Here is a 23,105-nt window from a genome sequence, read left to right as displayed (position 1 = left end):
GCAGAAGTGGCCACTGACAAAAAGAAGGAACCAGCCAGGGAGCAAAGATGAAGATGGGAAGAACTTACAAGTCGCCAAGTCCAGCAGCCCTGTTATAGAATGCAAGGTGTGTGTGAGTTGAAACACTTGCCTTTAAGCTGGTCTGAATGTCACCATCTTTAGCATTTAAATATAAATAAACAATCACTGACACAAAAAGATGTAAGAAGCGGAATCACCAGGCGTTGGTGACTAAGTGGAGGGTGAAGACAAGGAAGAGGCAAGTCCAGTGGAATTCCCAGGTTGGGTGCAAGTGATCAGTAACAGAGGAGGGGGCAGGGAGGAAGACTGACAAGCTAAGCTGGGACCCAGCTGGATTTGAGCAGGGTCCAGGGAGCGGGTGCTCAGCGTGAGGGACAAGAGGGGCCGATGGCTCACGCAGCTCGCAGCCTGGGGAGCCTGCACGCTCAGGTGGGAGCTGACAGGCTCTGACAGTGGGAGAAATCACCCCAAGGAGAGAAAAAAGGGGAAATGCCCAACACCGGAGCCCTAGACAAGTGGACCAGGTGAGAACGAGGAACGAGCACGGGAGCCCGAGGTGGATGTGTGGGCTAAGGCGGCAGCTGGGAAGGCTTCCAGGAGCAGGGTATGAAGGACAGTACAGGGAAGAGGCAAGACAAGGCTGGAAGAGGGACTGGCTTTGGGGGAGAGCACTGTCCAGAAAGCATGAGCCTGGATATGCAGCCTGGGGTCACAGACGCCTCAGTCAGAGTGGGGGTGGGGGGCTGGGTGGGGCAATGTGAAGCCCCAGGCTTCTTGGAGAACAGGCTTCACGTGAGGAAAGAGCCCCACAGCCCTGGAGGCCTCGGGAAAAGAGACAGGTCTGCCCGAGGAGAAAGCAGAAGCAACTAGAAGGAAAGGCCAACAGGCGAGGACTGAGATCCCTGAAAAGGATCCCTGAGTCAGGGACAGGGAGGAAGCTGCGAGGCCTGGATGAACCATATGGCATTTGTGTGTCATCCTTGCGCAGAGGCCCAGCTAAGCTTCTCTGTATCATTCCAGTTTTAGTGTATGTGCTGCCGAAGTGAGCACTGGATGAACCACACAGCATCTGATCTGGGGGCTGCGCTGCGAGTGACAACGGGTATTGCTGACCTCCCTGAAGTGTACACAGCTTCGATGCCTCGAGATCCCCTTAAAATAAATCCAAATATAAAATCTTTAAAAAAATAAATAAATAAATAAAATAAATCCAAATGGTTCAGGCACCCAAACTATGCATGCGCCACACTCCAGGAGCTGTGGTAGATAAGGGGTACCTGGGAAGAGAAAAAGACAAACCACCTGCTGGAGAAGCAGTTCTTGGCAGACCTCCTTGTACCCATGGCAGAAGGGTGTTCCTGGGAGCTTTCTTCTTGCAAAGCGTTCTCCCAAGAAGGGCTGGAGCTAGAGTTTTCTTCCCGTACTGGTTTAGGTGGGCTCCTTCTTCCTCATCTAACCTGAATTCCTACATGTGAGTCTGGGGTTTTTTCCTTCTGTCCCATCTTCCATGGACACAGATCCACCAAAGCTACTCGCTGTTCTTCCAGGAGAGTCATGCTCATGTCTACACACAAGGATCATGTGCTGGCATCTCTAACTCTCCTGATGGAAATGCACCTCAGGTTCTCAACAACCTTCTCTGGTTCAAAGGCTCTCAAAGTGAACCTATGTTCACCTAAGACTCAGAGAATGGTTAGATGGATGTGTGTAAATGTATAGGTCTCAAAGCACTTTCCTATGTCAAGAGGCATGGTGTTCTCCCACGCCCCTGGAGAACGTAGAGGGGACTAAGCATTCTCCTCCTACACACTATGCTGTGATGCTGGGTACTTCCTCGAAATGGCAAAAGCTTCACTGCTGCATTACTCTTGATCAACTTAGGACCCACAGAAATTTTTTCCCCAGTCATATTTATATTTATTTCTCTGACATTTTCTATTTATATCATTTGCTTTTTCTTCCAAGCCCTACAAAGACTGTTCTATTTATAAATACATCTCAAGTTTATCAAGCTAAATTTATATAAGTGTCTTTTCTGTGAATTTTCTGTTCTTCAAAATATTTGTTGAAGAGTCATATTTTTTATGAGGCTATGGACTGAACATTTGTATCCCACTCGAAATTCATATGCAGTAGCCCTAACCCCTAATGTCGCAGGATTTGGAGATAGAGCCTATAAAGAGATAATGAAGGTTAAATGAGGTCATAAGGATTGGGCCCTAAACCAACAGAATTTGTGTCCTTTTATGAAGAGAAAGAGATACCAGGGATGAGCACCCAGAGGAAAGGCCATGTGAGGACACAGGAAGATGGCAGCCAACTGCCAGTCAAGGAGAGAGGCTTCAGGGCGCCTGGGTGGCTCGTTAAGCGATTGCCTTCGGCTCAGGTCATGATCCCAGGGTCCTGGGATCGAGCCCTGCATTGGGCTCCCTGCTCCACGGGAAGCCTGCTTCTCCTTCTCCCACTCCCCCTGCTGTGTTCCCTCTCTCGCTGTGTCTCTCTCTGTCAAATAAATAAATAAAATCTTTTTTTTTTAAAGATCTTATTTATTTATTTGAGAGAGAGAGAATGAGAGAGACAGAGAGCACATGAGAGCGGGGAGGGTCAGAGGGAGAAGCAGACTCCCTGCCGAGCAGGGAGCCCGACGCGGGACTCGATCCTGGGACTCCAGGATCATGACCTGAGCCGAAGGCAGTCGCTTAACCAACTGAGCCACCCAGGCGCCCAATAAATAAAATCTTTAAAAAAAAGAAGGAGAGAGGCTTCAAGAGCAACCAAGCCTGCCAAGGCCTGATCTTGAGCTTCCATCCTCCAGAACTATGAGAGAGAAATGCCTGATGTTTAAGCCCTCCAGCCTGTAGAATTCTGTATGGCAGCCCAAGGAGACTAAGACAGTCTTTATCTACTATATAAACTCCAGGTAGAATCACCTTCCCTTCTTGCAATTTAATGGAAGACAAATTTTAGCCTGACATGAAACATATCGCTTGAAAAAATTCACTATAAGTATAGATGAAATTAAGAACAATAGTTTTGAAAAATAGTTTTGTTTTTACAAGAGTTCCATCAGACTCAGCTCTCCTCCTAGTGGGATAACAAGACATTATATGCCTTTTAATGTGGCTCAGTGTGAATGATAGGGTATCACCTATTAACTATCCTTACCCAACCTGTTTAATCTAAACCTAATCTCAACCTAACTTCCAAATGATAGAAAATACAGAGGCTAGCAGAAGTTAAATGATGCTATGGGTAAACAATCGTACAAGCCTAGACTGTAGAATATTCTACAAAGTAACCACACTAAACTTGTGAGAAAGGCAATGTCATTTAAAAAAAAAAAAAAAAAGAAATTTTTCTAGACTGAAGATGTAACAAACAATTGCTGTACGTAACTTGGATCCCAGTTCCAAATAACAAAAAAAAGAAAGAAAAGCTTACAACACACACTTTTGTAACCATTAGGGAGCTATGAAGTAGCCTGGATACCAGAAAATATCACTGCTAATTTCTTGGGGGTGATAATGTAGGAAGAATGATCTTCTTCTTACGACAAGCATGTTCAAATATTTCATAGTGATGTGCACAACGTCTACAACTTATTTTCAAAAACAGTACCGCAAAAATGTGTGCGTGTATGAAGAGAAAGAGAGGGAGAAAGGGAGGCAGGAAGGGCGAGAGGAGGAGAGAGTGCACAAATACAGGAAAACATTAGTTGCTGAATTTAAGGCAGGTATATTCTTTCAACTTTTCTGTAATGTTTGAATATATGCATCAGAAAGTTGGGGAAGATGATCCCAAATGTGGCCTCTAGACTGTCTAGATCAGGAATCTGAAGGGGGAGGAACATGGAATCCTATGAGCTCCCAACATTCTATGCAAAGTGATAGATATAATCACGTATGTACGTGTGCACATTTTTCCAGGAAAAGGGTTCCCAATTTCCATCTGATATTTAAAGTAGTCTACAATCCTCAAAAGGGTATAGAGATCACCACTCTAAACTGAAGAAAATATATGACAAGTAGGAAAATACCTAGACTCTCAAACTCACTTGTAAAATAGTACTGCTTATATTTAAAAAAGTTAAGAAACAACCTAAAATCCCTTATGATCAGCAGTATCTCAAGAGGGGAGGAGGTGGCTTCATCGTGGACAACATTTTACTCTATGTTAAGTGCAGGAGGTTCTCGGGGACAAGGGAAGAGACAACCTGAGATGGAGGAGGCGCGGCTTTAAACATCAGCTCCCAATGGTAAGAGCTCAGGGCATTACATTTCAAATTGTCTTCATACTCTTTTCTCATTAATAATTTTCAAACCAAGCAAGAGATATAAAAGAGTGACAGACAAGGAGGAAGGAATGTTATTTTTCCATGTCTCGGTTCAAATACGACTGACGGGAGTATCCCGTAAGGATCCTCATTGCTTCGGGGGTCTGCAACCTTTCGAAAAGGCAGTGAGTGCAGCGCTTTCCTTCAATGACATCCTACCTGTTAGCTCCAAATACGGACCCAGTAAAAGCAGTTTTTCAGACAGAGGTTGTGGGCCAGGAGACCAACCACCAGCCGAAGCCACTCTGATCCTGCAGACGGGTCTACAGAGCCAAGTCCAAGTGCCTCCTCCTGGCTTTAAAGCTGCAGCCCACCTGCTCTCCGTCATGCCCACGACACCATGCTGTCTGCTATCCCAGCCACTTTGCCGGGACGCAGCACAGGATGTTTGGGGGCCCCAGCACCTCAAAGGCAGGTGCCAAGTCTTGCCCACTGTGCCCCTGGCGTGTCTGGGTCCTGTGCCTGTCACACGCCAAGTATGCTGTCTGCTGGGGACACAGGCAGGCAGAGCTCATCAGGGGATTGGGACATGAGCCTCCCACGTTCCATCCCTCGAGGCAAGGGAAGAATGTGAAGCCAAGACTTCCACTTCCACATTTGTAAGTGCTTTCACATCTGTTCACTCATCTGATCATTACAAAAGCCCCGGGGAAACAGGCAGGAAATAATTCACACCCCCCCATCACAGAGGAGGAAATGTGCAGGGAGAGGTGTCTGGGCAAGGCCATTGAATGGGCTGCACCGACTTCTCAGAGCAGACTCTAGGGGCAGTAAACACCTGCAAACACACGTCACAGTAAATGCAAGTGCTTCTTAGAGTTACACGCATATGCTACTGGATACTTAGGAGCCTCAGAGCCATGGAAGAAACTTGGAGTTGCAACTGCTGCTTCGTAGCTCTCATAATAGTAATTTTGAGAAGAAAGAGAAAGAATATTGACCACTTTTACTTGGAAAAAAAAATGGAAACATGGAATGTTTAATGATTAGTGGAAGGCAATTCAGTAAAAAAAAAAAAAAAGAATGAAAAGAAAAAAGATTCAAAAATGAAAGTTATGATTCCTTATTATACTGCTTGCTTTTACCAATATTAAACTAAAATCTCTGCTACGAAATGTCCTGGCATTTTCTGGATTTTGTTGTGCTTGGAAAACATAAGCTTCATATTTACAAAGGTTTTACCTGGCCAATCTTTTTATTTAAAAAATGAATTATCAGTATATAACTTTATTAGGTTATATATTATTTTATCATGAAAGTAAAACAGATACATTAAAGAAAATTTTAAAATTGGGTTTTAGAGAATGACCCAAAAGCTCTTCACTGTAAAACAACCTACCTGTGGCATTTTGTCTCCTTCCAGGTCTTTCTAGCATGTGGATGGGTTTCCTTTGGTTGTTTTATGACATGGTAATCATACCACCTACACCATTTCATATCCTGATTTTCTTTCCCTCAACATTATATCATAAGAGCTCTTTCAGATTGTCTTCATAACCAGAACCCACAATTGTCTGAACTACTTATTATATAATCCTCTCAGTGGTAATACCATAGTTCACTTAATCATTCTATTTTTATTTTTTTTATAAAGATTTTATTTATTTATTTGAGAGAGAGAATGAGATAGAGAGAGAGAGCATGAGAAGGGGGAGGGTCAGAGGGAGAAGCAGACTCCCTGCCGAGCAGGGAGCCCGATGCAGGACTCGATCCCGGGACTCCAGGATCATGACCTGAGCCGAAGGCAGTCGCTTAACCAACTGAGCCACCCAGGCGCCCCTTAATCATTCTATTTTTAGACAAGTAGGCTGTTGCTGAATTTTTACTATCATAAATAATGCTTTAATGACGATAACTTTTATTTTCTCCCCTTTTGTTTCTTTTATATAAATTCCTGAAGTATATTACCAGGTCAAAGTGGACAACAATTTTTTAAGACTTTTGACATATTCCGCCCAAATTGCTTCCCCAAAGGTCTAGTACACATTATTACCAGCAATGAAGAAGAATCCTTTGATTGAACTCTTATCATTAACCAGTATATCACCTGTATCATTTTATTATTTTTTGCTAATAAGTGAAACTATATCCTCACTATGTTATTTTGCATTTTTCTCCTAAAAATGCACACTTTTCAACCATATGAATACTGACTAGTTGAACTTCCTTGGTGAATCATTATGTCCATTATCCATTTACCAACTATTTATATAGATTTAAAAGTGTATTTGTAAGAATATTTTCTATAATTAAAATGTTAACCCAATGTTTACCATATTGATGGGAAATATTATTTCTCCAATCTATGGTTCACTTAGTTTTTAATTTTCACCTGGACATATTCATTGTTCTTCACTTTTGTGATGTAAGGCGCTTCTGAGCCAGCTTCCCCCATCCCTACCCCTTCCGTGTGTGACTGTATGCAATTCACTTCCTCCTCACCTCACACGGTTTTAACATTACACACCCATATTTAAGAGGCTTTACCTGTTGGTCATCAGGAGTCCATATGCCACATGTGATTTGACTTTCCAAGTTGATCTCAGATGACCAGTGTCTTTGTCCGCTGACAGAACCAACCAGGACAAACCCATCTCGATATGAAATAAGTGCTTGAGTCCCATCATGGCTCCACGTGAAATCACTCACCTTTGAGACACACATAGACAAAAAGGTGTCAATTTGTAATCTGAAAGGGAAAGCACTTTTATCAAAGGCTACAGTCATTAACTTAGCCTTTGGCTAAGAGTCAGGTGGCCTTAAAGAAAATATATAGAATATATGTATTGTAACACTAATATATAATATAAAAGATATAATTTGAAAAGCAAGTGTCAGTGCAGTGCTAAGTGCTTCACATATGTTAATTCTTTAAGCCTTGTTCGTGGGAGGTGTTATCATGCCCATCTTATGGAGAAAACAGACACAAAGGGGATAGGTAACATCCTTGATCACACACATCTGGTGAATGGCCTCACCAAGAATGATCCAGTGCCATGGTTCTATGACCTCCCACCTACAGTAACAGATTCTCCATTAGTGTCTCTGGGTCATTTATCAAAATAGTAAAGTTCTCAGTTTCTTATTATATAACTTTCTCAATCTTGCTAACAATATTCCCTTAATCAAAATGAAAAAAAAAAAATTTAACTGGAAAAATCACATACACTTATCAAATGCATTTATTGAATTCATTCAAGTAACCACATTTTTAAAATCTTTTAATCTATTACTGTAGTGAATTACTTCTATGGATTTCCTCAAATTATATTACCCTTGCATGCCCAGAAGCAGCCAAACTTGGAGGTGAAGTATTGTCTTTTATAGACACAGTTGAAGTTGGTTTAGTAATGAGTTTAGAACTTCTACAGCTGTATTCATGAGTGAAATAAACTTATGATTTCCTTTTTTGTAATGTCTTTGTCTGGATTTATCAAGGTTATGCTGACCTCTCAGAATGAGCTGGAGAGTACTTCCTCTTGTCTCACGGCCTGGAAGAATTTGTATAAACTGGGATGACCTGTTGTTTGAAAGCCTGGTATAACATGCCTATAAAACTACCTGGCTTTGAATTTTTTTGTAGGAAGATTTTTAATCATTACTTCAATTTACTTAATAGTTTTAGTATTAGTCAAACTTTTAAGCTTTTTACTTCTTCTTGAGTCAGTTCTATTAAGTTATTTAAAAAAAAATTTCCAGTTTAAGTTTTCCAAACTGTTGGCAAGTAGTTGCTGATAGTATTTATTATCTTTTTAAAAATCAACTTTATTGAGGTATAATTTATATACAATAAAATAAAGTTCCCCCTCAGAAGTCAATCCCCTACCCTTACCCTTGGTCCAGGGCAACCAGTCATCTAATTTCTCTCACTAGCTGCTTATTCTTGAATTTTACATGAATGGAACTGTATAATATGTTCACTTTTGTGTATGGCTGCTCTTACTCAGTAAAATGGTTTGAGAGTATTCTAAATTCTTGTGTGCATTAACAGTTCATTCCTTTTCACAGATGAGTACTATTCCATTGTATAAATAGACCACAATTTATTTATCCACCCAAACTGCCAGGCATTTAGGTTATTTCCAGTATTTGTCTATTATAAAATTGCTATGAACATTCACGTGCAAGACTTTTTGAAGACACACGGTTTCATTTCTCTTGAGTAAATAAATACCTAAGAGTGGAATTAACTGCTGGATTGTATGGTAAGTGCATGCCTAACTGCATAAGAAATGACCAAACTATTTTCCAAAGTGGTTATGCCATTTTATACTCCCAGCGGCAGTGTATGAGAGTACCAGCACGTCCACTCCTCACCCGCACTTGGTGTTGTCAGTCTCTTTTATTTTAGCTATTCGAGTAGGTACATAGTGATAGAACACTGTGCATTTCTCCAATGTAGCCATTTTGAGCATCATTTCACATGCTTATTGATTATTTGCACATCATCTCTTGGGAAACGTCTGTTCAAATCCCTTGCTATATGTATCCATTCATTCATTCATATATATGTGTTATGTGTATGAATATTCATACAGATGTATATATTATGTCTGCATATATATGAATATATGAGTTTTCAACCTTATTGTGTGAAAAAAATTCCAGATACAATCCTTTGTCAGATATGAGTGCTGCAAATAATTTCTCTTACTCTGTGGCTTGCCTTTTCATTTTCTTAGTGGTACCTTTCAAAAAGTGAAAGTCTTAAGTTTTGATGAAGTCCAGTATCAATTTTTTTCTTTCAGGCTTCATGCTTTTTGTGTCCAATCCATTGAATGTTTACCTAATTACCTAATGTTTACCTAATGTTTACCTAAAGGTTGCAAACCAAAGGTTTCCAGAGAAGTTTAGTTTTTACCTGCACATCTGCGATTTATTTAGAGTTAATTTTTGTACAGAGTGTAACGTCACAATCAAGGGTTTGTTTTTTTTTAAGATTTTATTTATTTGAGAGAGAGAGAGTGAGCACGAGTGGGATTAGGGGCAGAGGGAGAGGAAGAGGGAGAAGGAGACTCCCCACTGACTGGGGAGGCCCCCGACATGGGTCTCGATCCTAAGACCCTGAGATCATGACCTGAGCTGAAGGCAGGCGCTTAGCTGACTGAGCCACCCAGGTGCCGCAAGGGTTTTTTTGTTTTTGTTTTAAAATATAGACATTCAGTTGTTTCAGCACCATTTGTCAAAGATTATTCCCTGGATGTTACCTAGAGTTATTATGGTGATCCTTTCACAATATGGTTGACCTTTGAACAACTCAGGGCCTAGGAATGCTGACCCCTAGGCAGCTGAAAATCCACATGTAACTTTTGATTCCCCGAAAACTTAACTATTAATAGCCTACTGTTGACCAGAAGCCTTATGAATAGCAAAAAAGACAGTCAATTAATACATATTTTGTATGTTATAGCTATTATACACTGTATTCTTACAATCCCGTTAGAGAAAAGAAAATGGTTATTAACCAGATCATAAGGAAAATACATTTACAGTGCTATACTGTATTTCTTTAAGTTTTTATTTAAATTCTAGTTAGTTAACATAATGTAATATTAGTTGCAGGTGTAGAATTCAGTGATTCATCACTTAGATACAACACCCAGTGCTCATCACAAGTGCCCTCCTTAATCCCCATCAGCCATTTACCCCATCCCCTGCCCACCTTGCCTCTAGCAACCTTCAGTTTGTTCTCTATAGTTAAGACTCTGTTTTCTGGCTTGCTTCTCTCTTTTTTTTTAAATTTTCCCCTATTTCATCTGTTTGTTTCTTAAATTCCACATGAGTGAAATCATATGGTATTTGACTTTCTCTGACTTATTTTGCATAGCATAATACTCTCTAGCTCCATCTATATCGTTGCAAATGGCAAGATTTCATTCTTTTTTATGGCTAAGTAGTATTCCATTGTGTGTGTGTAATATATACCACATCATCTTTATCCATTCATCAGTCGATGGACATTTCGGCTCTTTCCATTATTTGGCTGTTGTTGATAATGTTGCTATACACATCGGGGTGCATGTGCCCCTTCAAATCAGTATTTTTGTATCGTTTGGGTAAATACCTGGTAGTACAATTGCTAGATTGTAGGGCAGTTCTATTTTTAACTTTCTGAAGAACCTCCACACTGTTTTCCAGGGTGTCTGTACCAGTTTGCATTCCCGCTAGCTTTGCAAAAGGGTTCCCCCTTTTCTGCATCCTCATCAACATCTGTTGTTTCCGGTGTTAACTACAGCCATTCTGACAGGCGTGAGGTGATATCTCACTGTAGTTTTGATTTGTATTTCCCTGATGATGAATGATGTTGAGCATCTTTTCATATGTCTATTAACTATCCATATGTCTTCTTTGGAAAAATGTCTATGCGTATCTTCTGCCCATTTTTAAACTAGATTATTTGTTTTTGGGTGTTGAATTTTTTAAGTTCTTTATAGATTCTGGATACTAACCCTTTGTCAGATACATCATTGGCAAATTATCTTCTCCCAATGTGAAGGATGCCTTGTAGTTTTGTTGATTGTTTCCTTTGCTGCGCAGGAGTTTTTGATTAAGTCCCAACACGTTTTTTTGCTTTTGTTTCCCTTGCCTCAGCAGATGTATCTATTAAGAAGTTTCTATAGCCGATTCAAGGAGGTTACTGCCTATGTTCTCCTCTAAGATTTTGATGGTTTCCTGTCTCACATCCACTTCATCCATTTTGAATTTATTTTTGTGTATGGTATAAGAAAGTACTTTAGTTTCATTCTTTTGCATGTAGCTGTCCAGTTTTCCCACCACCATTTGTTGAAGAGACTGTCTTTTTTCCACTGGATATTCTTTCCTGCTTCGTCAAAGATTAGTTAGCCATATAGTTGTGGGTTCATTTCTGGGATTTTTATTCTGTTCCACTGATCTGTGTGTATGTTTTTGTGCCAGTACTCTTACTGTCTTGATCACTACACAGCTATGTAATGTAACTTGAAGTGATGCCTCCAGCTTCGCTTTGCTTTTTCAAGATTGTTTTGGCTGTTCAGGGTCTTTTGTGGTTCCATACAAATTTTAGGACTGTTTGTTCAGCTCTGTGGAAAAAGCTGGTGGTATTTTGATAGGGATTGCATTAAATGTGTAGATTGCTTTGGGTAGTGCAGACATTTTAACAATATTTGTTCTTCTGATCCATGAGCATGGAATGTTATCCATTTCTTTGTGTCATCTTCACTTTCTTTCATCAGTGTTTTATGGTTTTCAGAGTACAGATCTTTTACCTCTTTGGTTAACTTTATTCCTAGGTATGTTATGGTTTTTGGTGCAATTGCAAATGGGATCGATTCCTTAACTTCTCTTTCTGCTGCTTCATTACTGGTGTATAGAAATGCACCAGATTTCTGTATGTTGATTTTGTATCCTACAACTTTACTGAATTCATATATCAGTTCTAGCAATTTTTTGGTGGAGTCCTTTGGGTTTTCTTTTTTTTTTTTTTTTTAAGACTTTATTTATTTATTTGACAGAGAGAGACACAGCGAGAGAGGGAATACAAGCAGGGGGAATGGGAGAGGGAGAAGCAGGCTTCCCGCAGAGCAGGGAGCCGGATGCGGGGCTCCATCCCAGGACCCTGGGATCATGACCTGAGCCGAAGGCAGATGCTTAACGACTGAGCCACCCAGGAGCCCCATCCTTTGGGTTTTCTATATAGAGTAGCATGTTGTTTGCAAATAGCGAAAGCTTGACTTCTTTCTTGCCAATCTGGGTGCCTTTTCTTTCTTTCTGCTGTCTGATTCCTGTGGCCAGGCCTTCTAGTACTATGCGAATCAACACTGGTGAGAGTGGACATCCCTGTCTTGTCTGTGACTACAGAGGAAATGCTCTCAGTTTATCCCCATTGAGGAAGATATGAGCTGTGGGTTTTTCGTACATGGCCTTTATGAGGTTGAGGTATGTTCCCTCAATCCCTACTTTGTTGAGGGTTTTTTTATTATGAGTGGATGTTGTACTTTGTCAAGTGCTTTTTCTACATTTATTGAGAGGATTACATGGTTCTTACCCTTTTTTTTTTTCATTAATGTGGTGTATCACATTGATTGATTTGCAAGTATTGAACCACCCTTGTAGCCCAGGAATAAATCCTACTTGATTTTGATGAAATGATTCTTTTAATGTACTGTTTGATTCAATTTGCTAGTATTTTGTTGAGAATTTTTGCATCTGTGTTCATTAGGGATATTGGCCTGTAGCTCACTTTTTTAGTGGAGTCTTTGTCTGATTTTGGAATCAGGGTAATGCTGGCCTCATAGAATGAGTTTGGAAGTTTTCCTTCCATTTCTGTTTTCTGGAATAGTTTGAGAAGAATGGGTATTAACTCTTCTTTAAATGTTTAGTTGAATTCCCCTGTGAAGCCATTTGCCCTGGACTTTTGTTTGTTGGGAGATTTTTGATTACTGATTCAATTTCTTTGTTGGTTATCAGTCTGTTCAAGTTTTCTATTTCTTCCTGTTTCAGTTTTAGTAGTTTATATGTTTCTAGAAATTTATCCATTTCTTCCAGATTGTCCAATTTGTTGGTATATAATTTTTCATAATATTCTCTTATAATTGTATTTCTGTGGTATTAGTTTTTATTTGTCTTCTCTCATTTGTGATTTTATTTATTTGGGTCCTTTCTCTTTTCTTTTTGATAAGTCTGGCTAGTGGTTTATCAATTTATTACTTTTTTCAAAGAACAAGCTCCTGGTTTCATTGCTTAATTCCACTGTTGTTTTTTTTGTTTTTTTGTTTTTTTTGATGTCATTTATTTCTGCTCTAATCTTCATTATTTCCCTTCTGATGGCTTTAGGCTTCATTTGTTGTTCTTTTTCTAGCTCCTTTAGGTGTAAGGTTAGGTTGTTTATTTCAGATTTTTCTTGCTTCTTGAAGTAGGCCTATATTTAGTTCCCTCTTAGGACTGCTTTTGCTGCAGCCCAAAGGTTTTGAACCACCATATTTTCATTTTCATTTGTTTTCTACGTAGTTTTCAAATTTCTTCTTTAGTTTCCTGGTTGACTCATTTATTCTTTAGTAGCATGTTGTTCAACCTCCACGTATTTGTGGTCTTTACAAATTTTTTCTTGTGGCTGACTTCAAGTTTCATAGCGTTGTGGTCAGAAAACATGCATGGTATGATCTCAATCCTTTTGTACCTGCTGAGGCCTGATTTGTGACCTAGTATGTGATCTACTCTGGAGGATGTCCCATGTGCACTTGAAAAGAATGTATATTCTGCTGCTTTGGGATGACTGTTCTGAATATATCTGTTGAGCCCATCTCGCCCAGTGTGTCATTCCAAGCTACTGCTTCCTTGTTTTTCTGCTTAGACAATCTGTCCATTGATGTAAGTGGGTTGTTAAAGTCCCCCACTATTATTATTATCAATGAGTTCCTTTATGTTTGTTATCACTTTATATATTTGGATGCTTCCAAGTTGGGGGCATAAGTATTTATAATTGTTAGATCTTCTTGTCGGGATAGTCCCCTTTATTGTGATATAGTGCCCTTCTTCATCTCTTGTTATAGTCTTCGTTTTAAAATCTAGTTTGTCTGATATAAGTATTGCTACTCTGGCTTTCCTATGACACCTATTTGCATGATAAATATTTCCCCATCCCCTTTCAACCTGCAAGTATCTTTAGGTCTAAAATGAATCTCTTGTAGGCAGATTTTTTTATGCACTGTGACACCCTATGTCTTTTCATTGGAGCATTTAGTCCATTTACATTCAGTATAATTATCAGTAGATATGTATTTAGTGCTATTTTATTACTTGTTTTGTTGTTGTTTCTGAACATTTTCTCTGGTCCTTTCTAGTCTTTGTCACTCTTGGTCTTTCTTTCCCACTCAAAGAGTCCCCTTTCATATTTCTTGCAGGGCTGGTTTAGTGGTCAAAAACCACTTTGGTTTTTGTTTGTCTTGGAAACTCTTTATCTGTCCTTCTATTCTGAATGATAGTCTTGTTGGATTGAGATTTTTCCCACTTAGCATGTTGAATATATCATGCCACTCTCTTCTGGCTTGCAAAGTTTCTGTGGAGAGATCTGCTGCTAATCTTTGGGTCTATCCTTGTCAGTCAGGGACTGCTTTTGTCTTGCTGCTTTTAGGATTTTTTTATCACTATATTTTGCAAATTTAACTACAATATGTCTTCGTGTTGGCCTGCTTTTGTTGATTTTGATGGGAGTTCTCTATGCCTCCTGGATTTGGATGTCTGTTTCCTTCCCCAGATTAGGGAAGTTTTCAGCTATGATTTCCTCAAATAAACCTTCTGCCCCCTTTTCTCTCTCTTCTTCTTCTGGGACTCCTATGACATGAATGTTACTAGGTTAGATGGAATCACTGAGTTCCCCAAGTCTACTCTTGTGATCCGTAATTTTTTGTTATTGTTCAGCTTATTTTCTGTAATTCTATCTTCTATACCACTTACTCATTCCTCTACTTCTTCCATCCTTGTGGTCATGACATCCAGTCGGTTTAGAATCTCAGACATTGCATTTTTCATTTCTGCCTGTTTTTTAGCTCTTTTATCTCTGTGGTAAAGGTCTCCCTGAGTTCTTCCGTGCTTTTCTCAAGCCCAGTGAGTATCCTTATGACTGTTCCTTTAAATTCTGCATAAGGCATATTACTTAAATCTGTTTTGATTAGCTCTCTGGCCGTGACATTTTCTTGTTCTTTCTTTGGGATGAATTCCTCTGTCCTGGCATTTTGTCTAGGTCTCTGTCTTCTCTGTGCTAGAAAATCCTGTTATGTTTCCTGCTCCTGAGAGTAATGGCTTTATGAAGAAGAGGTCATACAATGTCCAGGGCCCGGTGCTTCAGGAAGGGTCTCTGGTGTGTGCTGTATGCGCACTGCTGCTGTGTTCTGGCTGCTCTATCCCTCAGGTCAGTCATCTACAGAGGCTCTCCTTGTCTGCAATGGACAGTGTTCGGACCTTGGCCAAAGTGTGGTGAGTTTTAAGTGTGTGTACTCTGGTCTTCTTGTTAAATGAGACCAGATGCCACTTCCACTAGAAAAGAAGGCTTGCAGAACGCTATGGTTGGTAGACATGGTGTGTGTGTGGGTTTCTGCTGGTCTTCTGGGGAAGGGACCCACTGTGCTCATCGTTAGGCACACTTGGTGGAGAAAAGCAGTACCAGCAGAGTGTGGGGCGGGGAGGGGGGTGGGAGGCAGGGCTTGGCATTAGCAGGGTAGTCAGCCAGTGTTGGCACTGTGCTATTTACTGAGGTTGGTTTATGCAGGGGGCGGGGGAGGGGAATGGAGCCAGCCAGCTCCTTTGTCCTGGGCGAGGGGAGCACATGCTCGCTGCTCTCAGGGAAGCCCTCCCAGAAGAGCAAATAATTTTCCTTCATGCGTCCATGTGTTTTTCATATTGCTGTTTTCACACTGTCTCTAGGTTACCTGCCTGCCTGGAGCAGTGCAGTGCACTTTGGGCTCTATCCCAGCTAAGCTGGCTGACTTTCAAAACTCCGAACTTTAGGGATCTGGTGTGATGGGGACCTGCATTGGTCTTGTGGTGGAGGGTCTCACTGTGCTGGGATGATGCAGGTTTGACCCAGAAAGGCAGTCACACCAGAGCATGGGGGCATGGGATTTGGAGCAAAGCAGGCTAAAGAGCTAGTGTCCAGGTTAGCCGCCCTCAGCAAGTGTCTCTGAGCCTATGCTGAGGGGCAGGGGAGGGAAATGGCACCCACCGGCTCTTTTGTCCCCAGAGAGGCAATGCTACCTCTCACAGAGGCGCTCTAAGAAGGGGGGACAGTTTCTCCCTGTGCGTCTTAGGTGAGCCTCAGATCCTGCCATCTGCCTCGGGTTCCCTGCCTGCCTTCTCTGCAGGAGTAAGGCAGCACCCTCAAGGCTCTATCCCAGCCATGCCACCACCTCTAAAACTCGTCTTTGAGCCCCACTGGTTGCAAAAAAATCATGAAAATCAGCCTCTCTCATTTTCCCAGCCAGTGGCTTTGGGGATGTGTTCTCCTTGTACAATCCCATGCACTCTTCTCTCTCCCACCTTTCTCTGAGACCAGGGCTCCCTCCCTTCTGCAGCACCAGCAATCTGTTTCTCCTCCAAACCATGTCTCCACACTTCCTACCTTCCCTGATGTGGCCTCTTTTCTCCCTCTAGTTGCACAGTTTGTTCTGTCAGTTCTCAGGTTGATTTCTTGGGTATTCAGAATGATTTGATTGATAATTATTTAGCTGTGTTCGAGGGACGAGGCAAGCCTAGGGTCCTCCTATTATGCCACCATCTTAGCTCGACCTCCCGCCCTTCTCTCTGTACTGTGTTGAGAAAAACCCACGTGTAACTGGACCTATGCAGTTCAAACTGTAGTTGTTCAAGGGTCAACTGTATGTACAAATATCAAATCGTTATGCTGTATACCTGAAACTAATATAATGTTATGTGTCAATTACAGCTCAATAAAAAAAAAAAAGACTACTGTTTCCCCCACTGAATTACCTTTTAATTACCTTTGATTACCTGGTAATCTCTATAGTTATACCTACCTTTTCATTCATAAAACTGTTTTAGGTTGCTTTTACTTGGAAATGTTTAACTTTCTTTAAAATCGGTGACATTACTGGACATATCACATTTCAGATAAAAATAAAATAAATGGACAAACACCAAGAGGACATAACATTTGCTGTTTTCCCAGCAGGGGTTACAGGTTTGTATTCAGTGGTTAACATGTCTCCACCGTGACAATAGCATGATTCGTGAAATAGCTCTTCAACAGCTGGTCTAAGGTTACTGAAAAAAGTTGTTTGCTTAGTAGGGTAAACTCAAAACCCTGGTTTCACTGACTCTATGTTTCAACTAATTACACTATTTAGTTTTTCTTAAGAAACTTAAAAACATTTTTTAGAGATAACATTAATTCTGCAATAAAATTTAAAGTCTTTTCATTTTGCAAAAGTAATGCTACTTATTTACATGCATTCTAACTCATTCATCTTGGAAGAGATCTGTACTAAAAAGAAAAACATCCTACTAGAGGGTGGAAGGGTATGGCCAGTGAAAAGAAGCTTCCCCAAGACACCACCAGTCATGCAGTCAGAGAAAATGATAACAAAGGATGTGAACTCACTGGGTTTATTAAATTAGGTCAGCGTAGAGTGTTAAGAATATACCACAACTGCAAAAACAAGAACAAGGGAACTGATACTCAGTGCTGTAAAGAAAATAAGCAGGAAGCCCCCCTCCTTGTGGTTGGCTTTCAGTGGCAGAGGCTGTGTGCTCTTGCCTCACCGAGCACGGTGTCAGACACGGATTAACTGCGTCTGAGCATCAGCCTGGTCAGAGCTCGGCCCGAGGCAGCTTTCACCACAACAGCCAATGCGTGCGCGGGGCACAGCCACCCTTGGTGACTAATCCTACACAATAACGCACGCACTGTTCCAGACTCGCTTTCGAAATAAAGGATTCATAATCATTTCCTGAAAAAAAAAAAGTTAAAGCATCACTTAGCTTTGGCCAAACGTTTGATTCCTTTATAACACTGCAAGTCATGCTGTGTAACATGCATCACCTGGCACTTCCTCTAAAAAGTCTTATTTTTCTCTGAGCAGATTTTAAGGATCCTCCTCATCCAAGCCACAAAACTGTCCTTCCTCCTACCAGGCACTGTTTCAGGGGCACAGACGGCCAGTACTTCTTCAACAAGTGAGTCATCATCCCAAGGGCATGATGTTTCTCTACTCAGGTAAGTTCTGATGCCAACACAATTCAAAGCAACCAAATCTTCCCGAGAAAGAAGTGTTCACTGTTGACAACTGCTCAATGGGTTTCAAGGTTTGCAGAATCAGAGTTCCATACAACAAAATTATAAAAAAGTCTAGATCAGATCACAGGTACAGTGATTACTTTTTGAACATGGCAGGGATAGGCATTTGTGAGATTCCAGGTGCTTCCAGGTGTTCTATGGTCCATATGAGTTTATTCACCTCCAGGTCTGAATTCATCCTCCCTTTCTTGTTTCTAAAATGCTTTTTTGTGCCAAATTCTCAATGAAAAGAAAAGCTGAGGGATATGGTGGTAGTGGAAACTACACAGCTGCTATGTGGGGATGACAGAAGGTTCCGTCCTCAGACAGGCTACCGTCAGGAGAAAACAGTGTGGTGGCAGCAACGCTTGGCTGGTGGGGCTGGACTCTCTAACGGTAGTGAAGTCTGAGCTCTTTTGGCTATACTATGAATACACGCACTTCTGCTAAAAGAGAAAAAAGTGTCTCGTCTGGGAAGAAGACAGTGTGACAGAGTGTTCTGGACTCAAACCTGGCCTCAAATTCTGCTTCACCACCCATGAAGTTCCCTGGGCAACTTACTCAACCTCCCTGATCAGGGTTTGTTCCTTCCATTAACTGAGAATGGCATCTGCCCAGTAGGGTTCCTGTGGAGACTGAGAGACAACACATGAAAACGACGAGCACCTAGTCAGAGTCTGTCCTAGCTCCTCTTTGTGGTCTTTTTCAGAGCAATGCTTTAGAGACCTTTAGTTGTCCAAAGTCTGAAGACATGTCTGACTCGATCGCTGGACCTAAGGAAATGAGTTCATGCTCTGGTGGATGGGAGAATGAGAGCATTTTAGTTTCCCTTACAGACAAATTCAGAGAAGTCTCTCCACTTCACAGAAAGCCACAAAGTGTTGCTGCCTCAAGGCCTGAAGACAGTCTTGGTGATGACATTATGACTACTATTTTTTTTTAAGATTTTATTTATTTTATTTTATTTTTTAAAGATTTTATTTATTTATTTGAGAGAGAGAGAATGAGAGACAGAGAGCATGAGAAGGAGGAGGGTCAGAGGGAGAAGGAGACTCCCTGCCAAGCAGGGAGCCCGATGTGGGACTCGATCCTGGGACTCCAGGATCATGACCTGAGCCGAAGGCAGTCGCTTAACCAACTGAGCCACCCAAGCGCCCCAAGATTTTATTTATTTTAGAGAGAGAGAGAGAAAGAGAGAGAGAACATGTGCGTGCGAGTTGGGGGAGCAACAGAGGGAGAGAATCGCAAGCAGACTCCCCAATGATCACAGAGCCCAATGTGTGGCCCAGCCTCCCAGCCCCAAGACCACAGCCCAAGCCGAAACCAAGAGTCGGACGCTCAACCAGCTGAGCCACCCAGACGCCCCGACATTATGGCTGTGGTTAGGGGTACGAGGTCGCAGTGCCTCAGATACTATAGGCACTAGAGCAGTATGAGGTGACAACTATCAGGTACAGTGTCCGAAGTACTTTCTACGTTCAATCTTATTTAATCCTCCTAGTGATCCTCTGAGGCAGGTAGCATTAGAGTCCCTATGCAACAGATGAGAAGACTGAGGCACAGAAAATAAGTATCTCCTACTAAGAAATCATGGAGTGAGACTCTTGGTCTGTGTGGTCTGACTCCAGAGCTCATGTTCTTGACCACAATGTCTACCCTCCGGGTAGCATGAACGTCTCATGGTCATGGGGATTTCCTCATCTGTGGCTCTGTATCCAGAAGGCTGGTTAGTAGTCACAGGTAGGTTCTACCTCTTCCTTTTTTCACTCCATGGAGGTATACAGGCAACTGATGAGGCCTTTTCAGAGTCAGTCAAAATTATCACATTTACTCTACCAAATACATGAACTCACACAAAAGAGAATGTTCTATTGTACCTAGAGGTAGATTTGTCTTCTGTGATGACAACTTACAAAGACCCTTAGTATAATAGTAACTGCTAATGATATCTTTGTTCCTTGCAATTTTGTGTCACTTCACTGGTCATATTTTTAGACTTGGGGAGCTTGTAGCTTATTTAAGCAACAGATGGGAGAAAAGAGGGTGAGAATCCACTTCCTGAGAAATGTATAGAAAGGCAGTCACAAGGAAACCATCCCTGGAGTGGTAAAGCAATCTAAGACAGCCCTCATGGAGAAAGGTCCCCCGAGGACTTGGTTCTGAAGCCAGAGGGGATGGGACCTGTGTTCCTAAGTACACGAGAGGAGACGCGGAGCTCCACACAGCCCATCATCACAGGGGGAAGAGGGAAGAGCCAGATCTGTACCAGAAACCAGAAGAATCTCTGGAGCAGGTTTAAAAATAGCATCACTCAGCAGGGAGTCCCTGGAGCGCCTGTTTTCCTCAGAGCAGAGACAAATTTGTATCAGAAAGGAAGAGCTGAAGGATGACAACAGGTGGCCACGCTAATTGAAACCTGAAAGAAGAGAGTGTTAAAAACTCAGCTTGATGAGGAGGTTGTGAGAACAGTTCGTGTGGAGCTCCCTGCCAGGAACTATGAAGATTACAACACAGGGAAAGTATCTTTCAAAGGGAGCAAAGAAGTGATATGCCCTAAGGACTTCAGAGATCCAAATTTAACATGTAATCACAACAATGAATGGTAAAAAATGATTTCACAGGTTTAATTAAAGCTTAAAACTTGGAGAGTTCTCACAACAGCAGAATAGTTGAATAGAGAAGTATGATCTTTCTCTTTTTATCAAGTGATATACTCAAGAGGAATGAGAAGCAGGATTCTAGTTTTATTTATTTCTACTCCACCTATTTCTGGAAGGAGCTTCCATTTGTCCTGGAATACACGCTCTGCATTCTCTCTCCAGCAATGTCTCACTGGAAGACACTCCTGCCCACTCACCTGAGCCCCTCGGTCGTTGACCAATTCCACAGACCACCTCCCTTCGTACTGAATCCACACAAATATCCCTCCATCTGCGTCACACGTGGCCAGCTTCTGGTATGGCTCATTCCACCTCACCAGCACAACCTAGAAAATAACCAAGAAGATATTTACCACAGGTAATGAAGCAGCAGGCCAGAAGAATGTCTCTGAAGAGATGAGCCTTCAGAACTAAAGAGAAGGCATTGTCAAGGGGAATGAATGGCTGAGGGCAGGTGTGGGGATTAGCAGAGAGCACAGGGCACAACCCACAGGTGGCAGAATCACAGGGAACTAGACCCCCATGACAAGGCTTCCTGATAAATGGCAGACACCTGAGCAAACAATAAGCTGTGGCACAAAAATGCCCATTCCCACAAGTGCAAGAACAGTTCAGCATCTAGAAAACTTGGAAAAAAATACAGTTGCTATGCCTCAGCCATGTAGTACTTATTACAGAGGAAATATGAAGAAATTATAAGCTTCAAAATTTGTGAGTATAACAACTTAATTTTTTACTTTGAAAAATTCTGATCCTGGACAAATCACTCTCATCTTTCTCAACTATCACTCCCTCATCCAAAAGGTGGCCCCTCTGGTAGGTGTTCTGTGGGATTAGGTAAATGCCCAAGGAGCCCGAGGGCAGGGCTCACAGAGTCCAATAAAACCAGTAAGTACACAGGGCTATGAAGTGGTCCTGGGAACTCATGAACCACAAAACAGTACCCTGCCTTCACTGTGGGAAATGTTCCCCCAGTGTCACCTGACTGGCCTATGCTGGTGATAGTGAGGAATTCATTCATTCAGTCAGACATCTGGTTCGTACTTACTAGGTTGACACTGTGTGACACTACGTGACCAAGGCCCAGATGGAGAACATCAGACCCCACACTCGGGAAGTCAAAAGTCCATCCGGTAGTCAGAACATCCATGGATACACAGACATATACTAATAATGTGTGTCAGTCAAACGAGCACTGTCATTACCCAGCCAGAGCATAGCTGCTGTTCATAAGAAAGATCTGAATCCCCTGTCCTCCCCCAGGACTTCACTTCATAACCCTGATGAACACGCAGCACCAGAGTAAATGGTCTCCACATTCTTTTTTTTTTTTTTTTAAGATTTTATTTATTTATTCATGAGAGACAGAGAGAGAGAGAGAGGCAGAGGGAGAAGCAGGCTCCCCGCGGAGCAGGGAGCCCGATGCGGGACTCGATCCCAGGACCCTGGGATCACGACCTGAGCCGAAGGCGGACGCTTAACCGACTGAGCCACCCAGGCGTCCCTGGTCTCCACATTCTAAAACAGCAAGCAAGTAAGGCCAAGGACAAACTGTCAAGGACCTCTGCAATGGCCAGATCCCTCCTCATGTCCCCCTGCATCCAAACCACAGACTAACACAAAAGTCCTGTCGCTTCTCAAAGTCCTTCCGTTGGTTTTCAGGTACCAGAGAGCTGGACAGGCCCCCAGCCTTGGTCTGCCACACTTGCGTAATAAAATCTAAGAGGAAATTATTACCCCCTTGAAATGTAAGGGTATTGTAGCTCTTTTTTTACAACTCTGCAAAGAATCAAAAAACAGCTGTGAGGCTGCAATCCTTTGAGACCTGGCAATCACCAGGCAAATCTCACCTAGTTGATGGCTCCCCTGCCAAAGTCAGCCTTCATGGATGCGGCTGCCAACCACGCCCTCAGCAGCCCCATCCCACTTTCTCTCTCTGCTGGACCTGCTGCCTCACTCTGGTCACAGCTCTGCAATTGCAGCACGTACCCCATCCTCCCTAACCCCTGGTTTATGTGCACACCTCCCCACTGAGCTGTGCACCCGAGGAAAGGGACAGAGGCAGGCTCATCTTTGAATACTGACACACAGTAATTCTGAGTGTGTTGTGCCAAAGAGTAATACATAATTAGAAGTTATGATCCTTGGGGCTCCTGGGTAGCTCAGTCGTTAAGCGTCTGCCTTCGGCTCAGGTCATGATCCCAGGGTCCTGGGATCGAGCCCCGCATCGGGCTCCCTGCTCAGCGGGAAGCCTGCTCCTCCCTCTCCCACTCCCCCTGCTTGTGTTCCCTCTCTCGCTGTTGTCTCTGTCAAATAAATAAAATCT

General features: G+C 42.1%; 1 protein-coding gene and 1 non-coding gene across 4 annotated transcripts in view; both read right to left on the bottom strand.

Moving 5' to 3' along the window:
* Positions 1-23,105, bottom strand: part of LOC118001793 (tubby-related protein 4) — a 238,822-nt gene that overhangs the window by 63,610 nt on the left and 152,107 nt on the right. For all 3 annotated transcript variants that reach the window (XM_034991941.1, XM_034991940.1, XM_034991939.1), the window contains 2 exons: positions 20,977-21,105; positions 6,842-7,003 (listed from right to left, as the gene is read on the bottom strand). In XM_034991941.1, the coding sequence (XP_034847832.1) occupies positions 6,842-7,003; positions 20,977-21,105 (291 nt within the window). The remainder of the gene's footprint in view (positions 1-6,841; positions 7,004-20,976; positions 21,106-23,105) is intronic.
* Positions 965-1,071, bottom strand: LOC118001871. Its single transcript, XR_004676864.1, has one exon. It is a non-coding gene; the product is annotated as a U6 spliceosomal RNA (small nuclear RNA).

This window comes from Mirounga leonina, unplaced genomic scaffold (genome assembly GCF_011800145.1).
Source record: "Mirounga leonina isolate KUSES-001 unplaced genomic scaffold, KU_Mleo_1.0 Mir_54, whole genome shotgun sequence".
In the NCBI taxonomy this organism is placed as follows: Eukaryota; Metazoa; Chordata; class Mammalia; order Carnivora; family Phocidae; genus Mirounga; species Mirounga leonina.
This window is presented reverse-complemented; position numbering and strand designations above follow the sequence as displayed.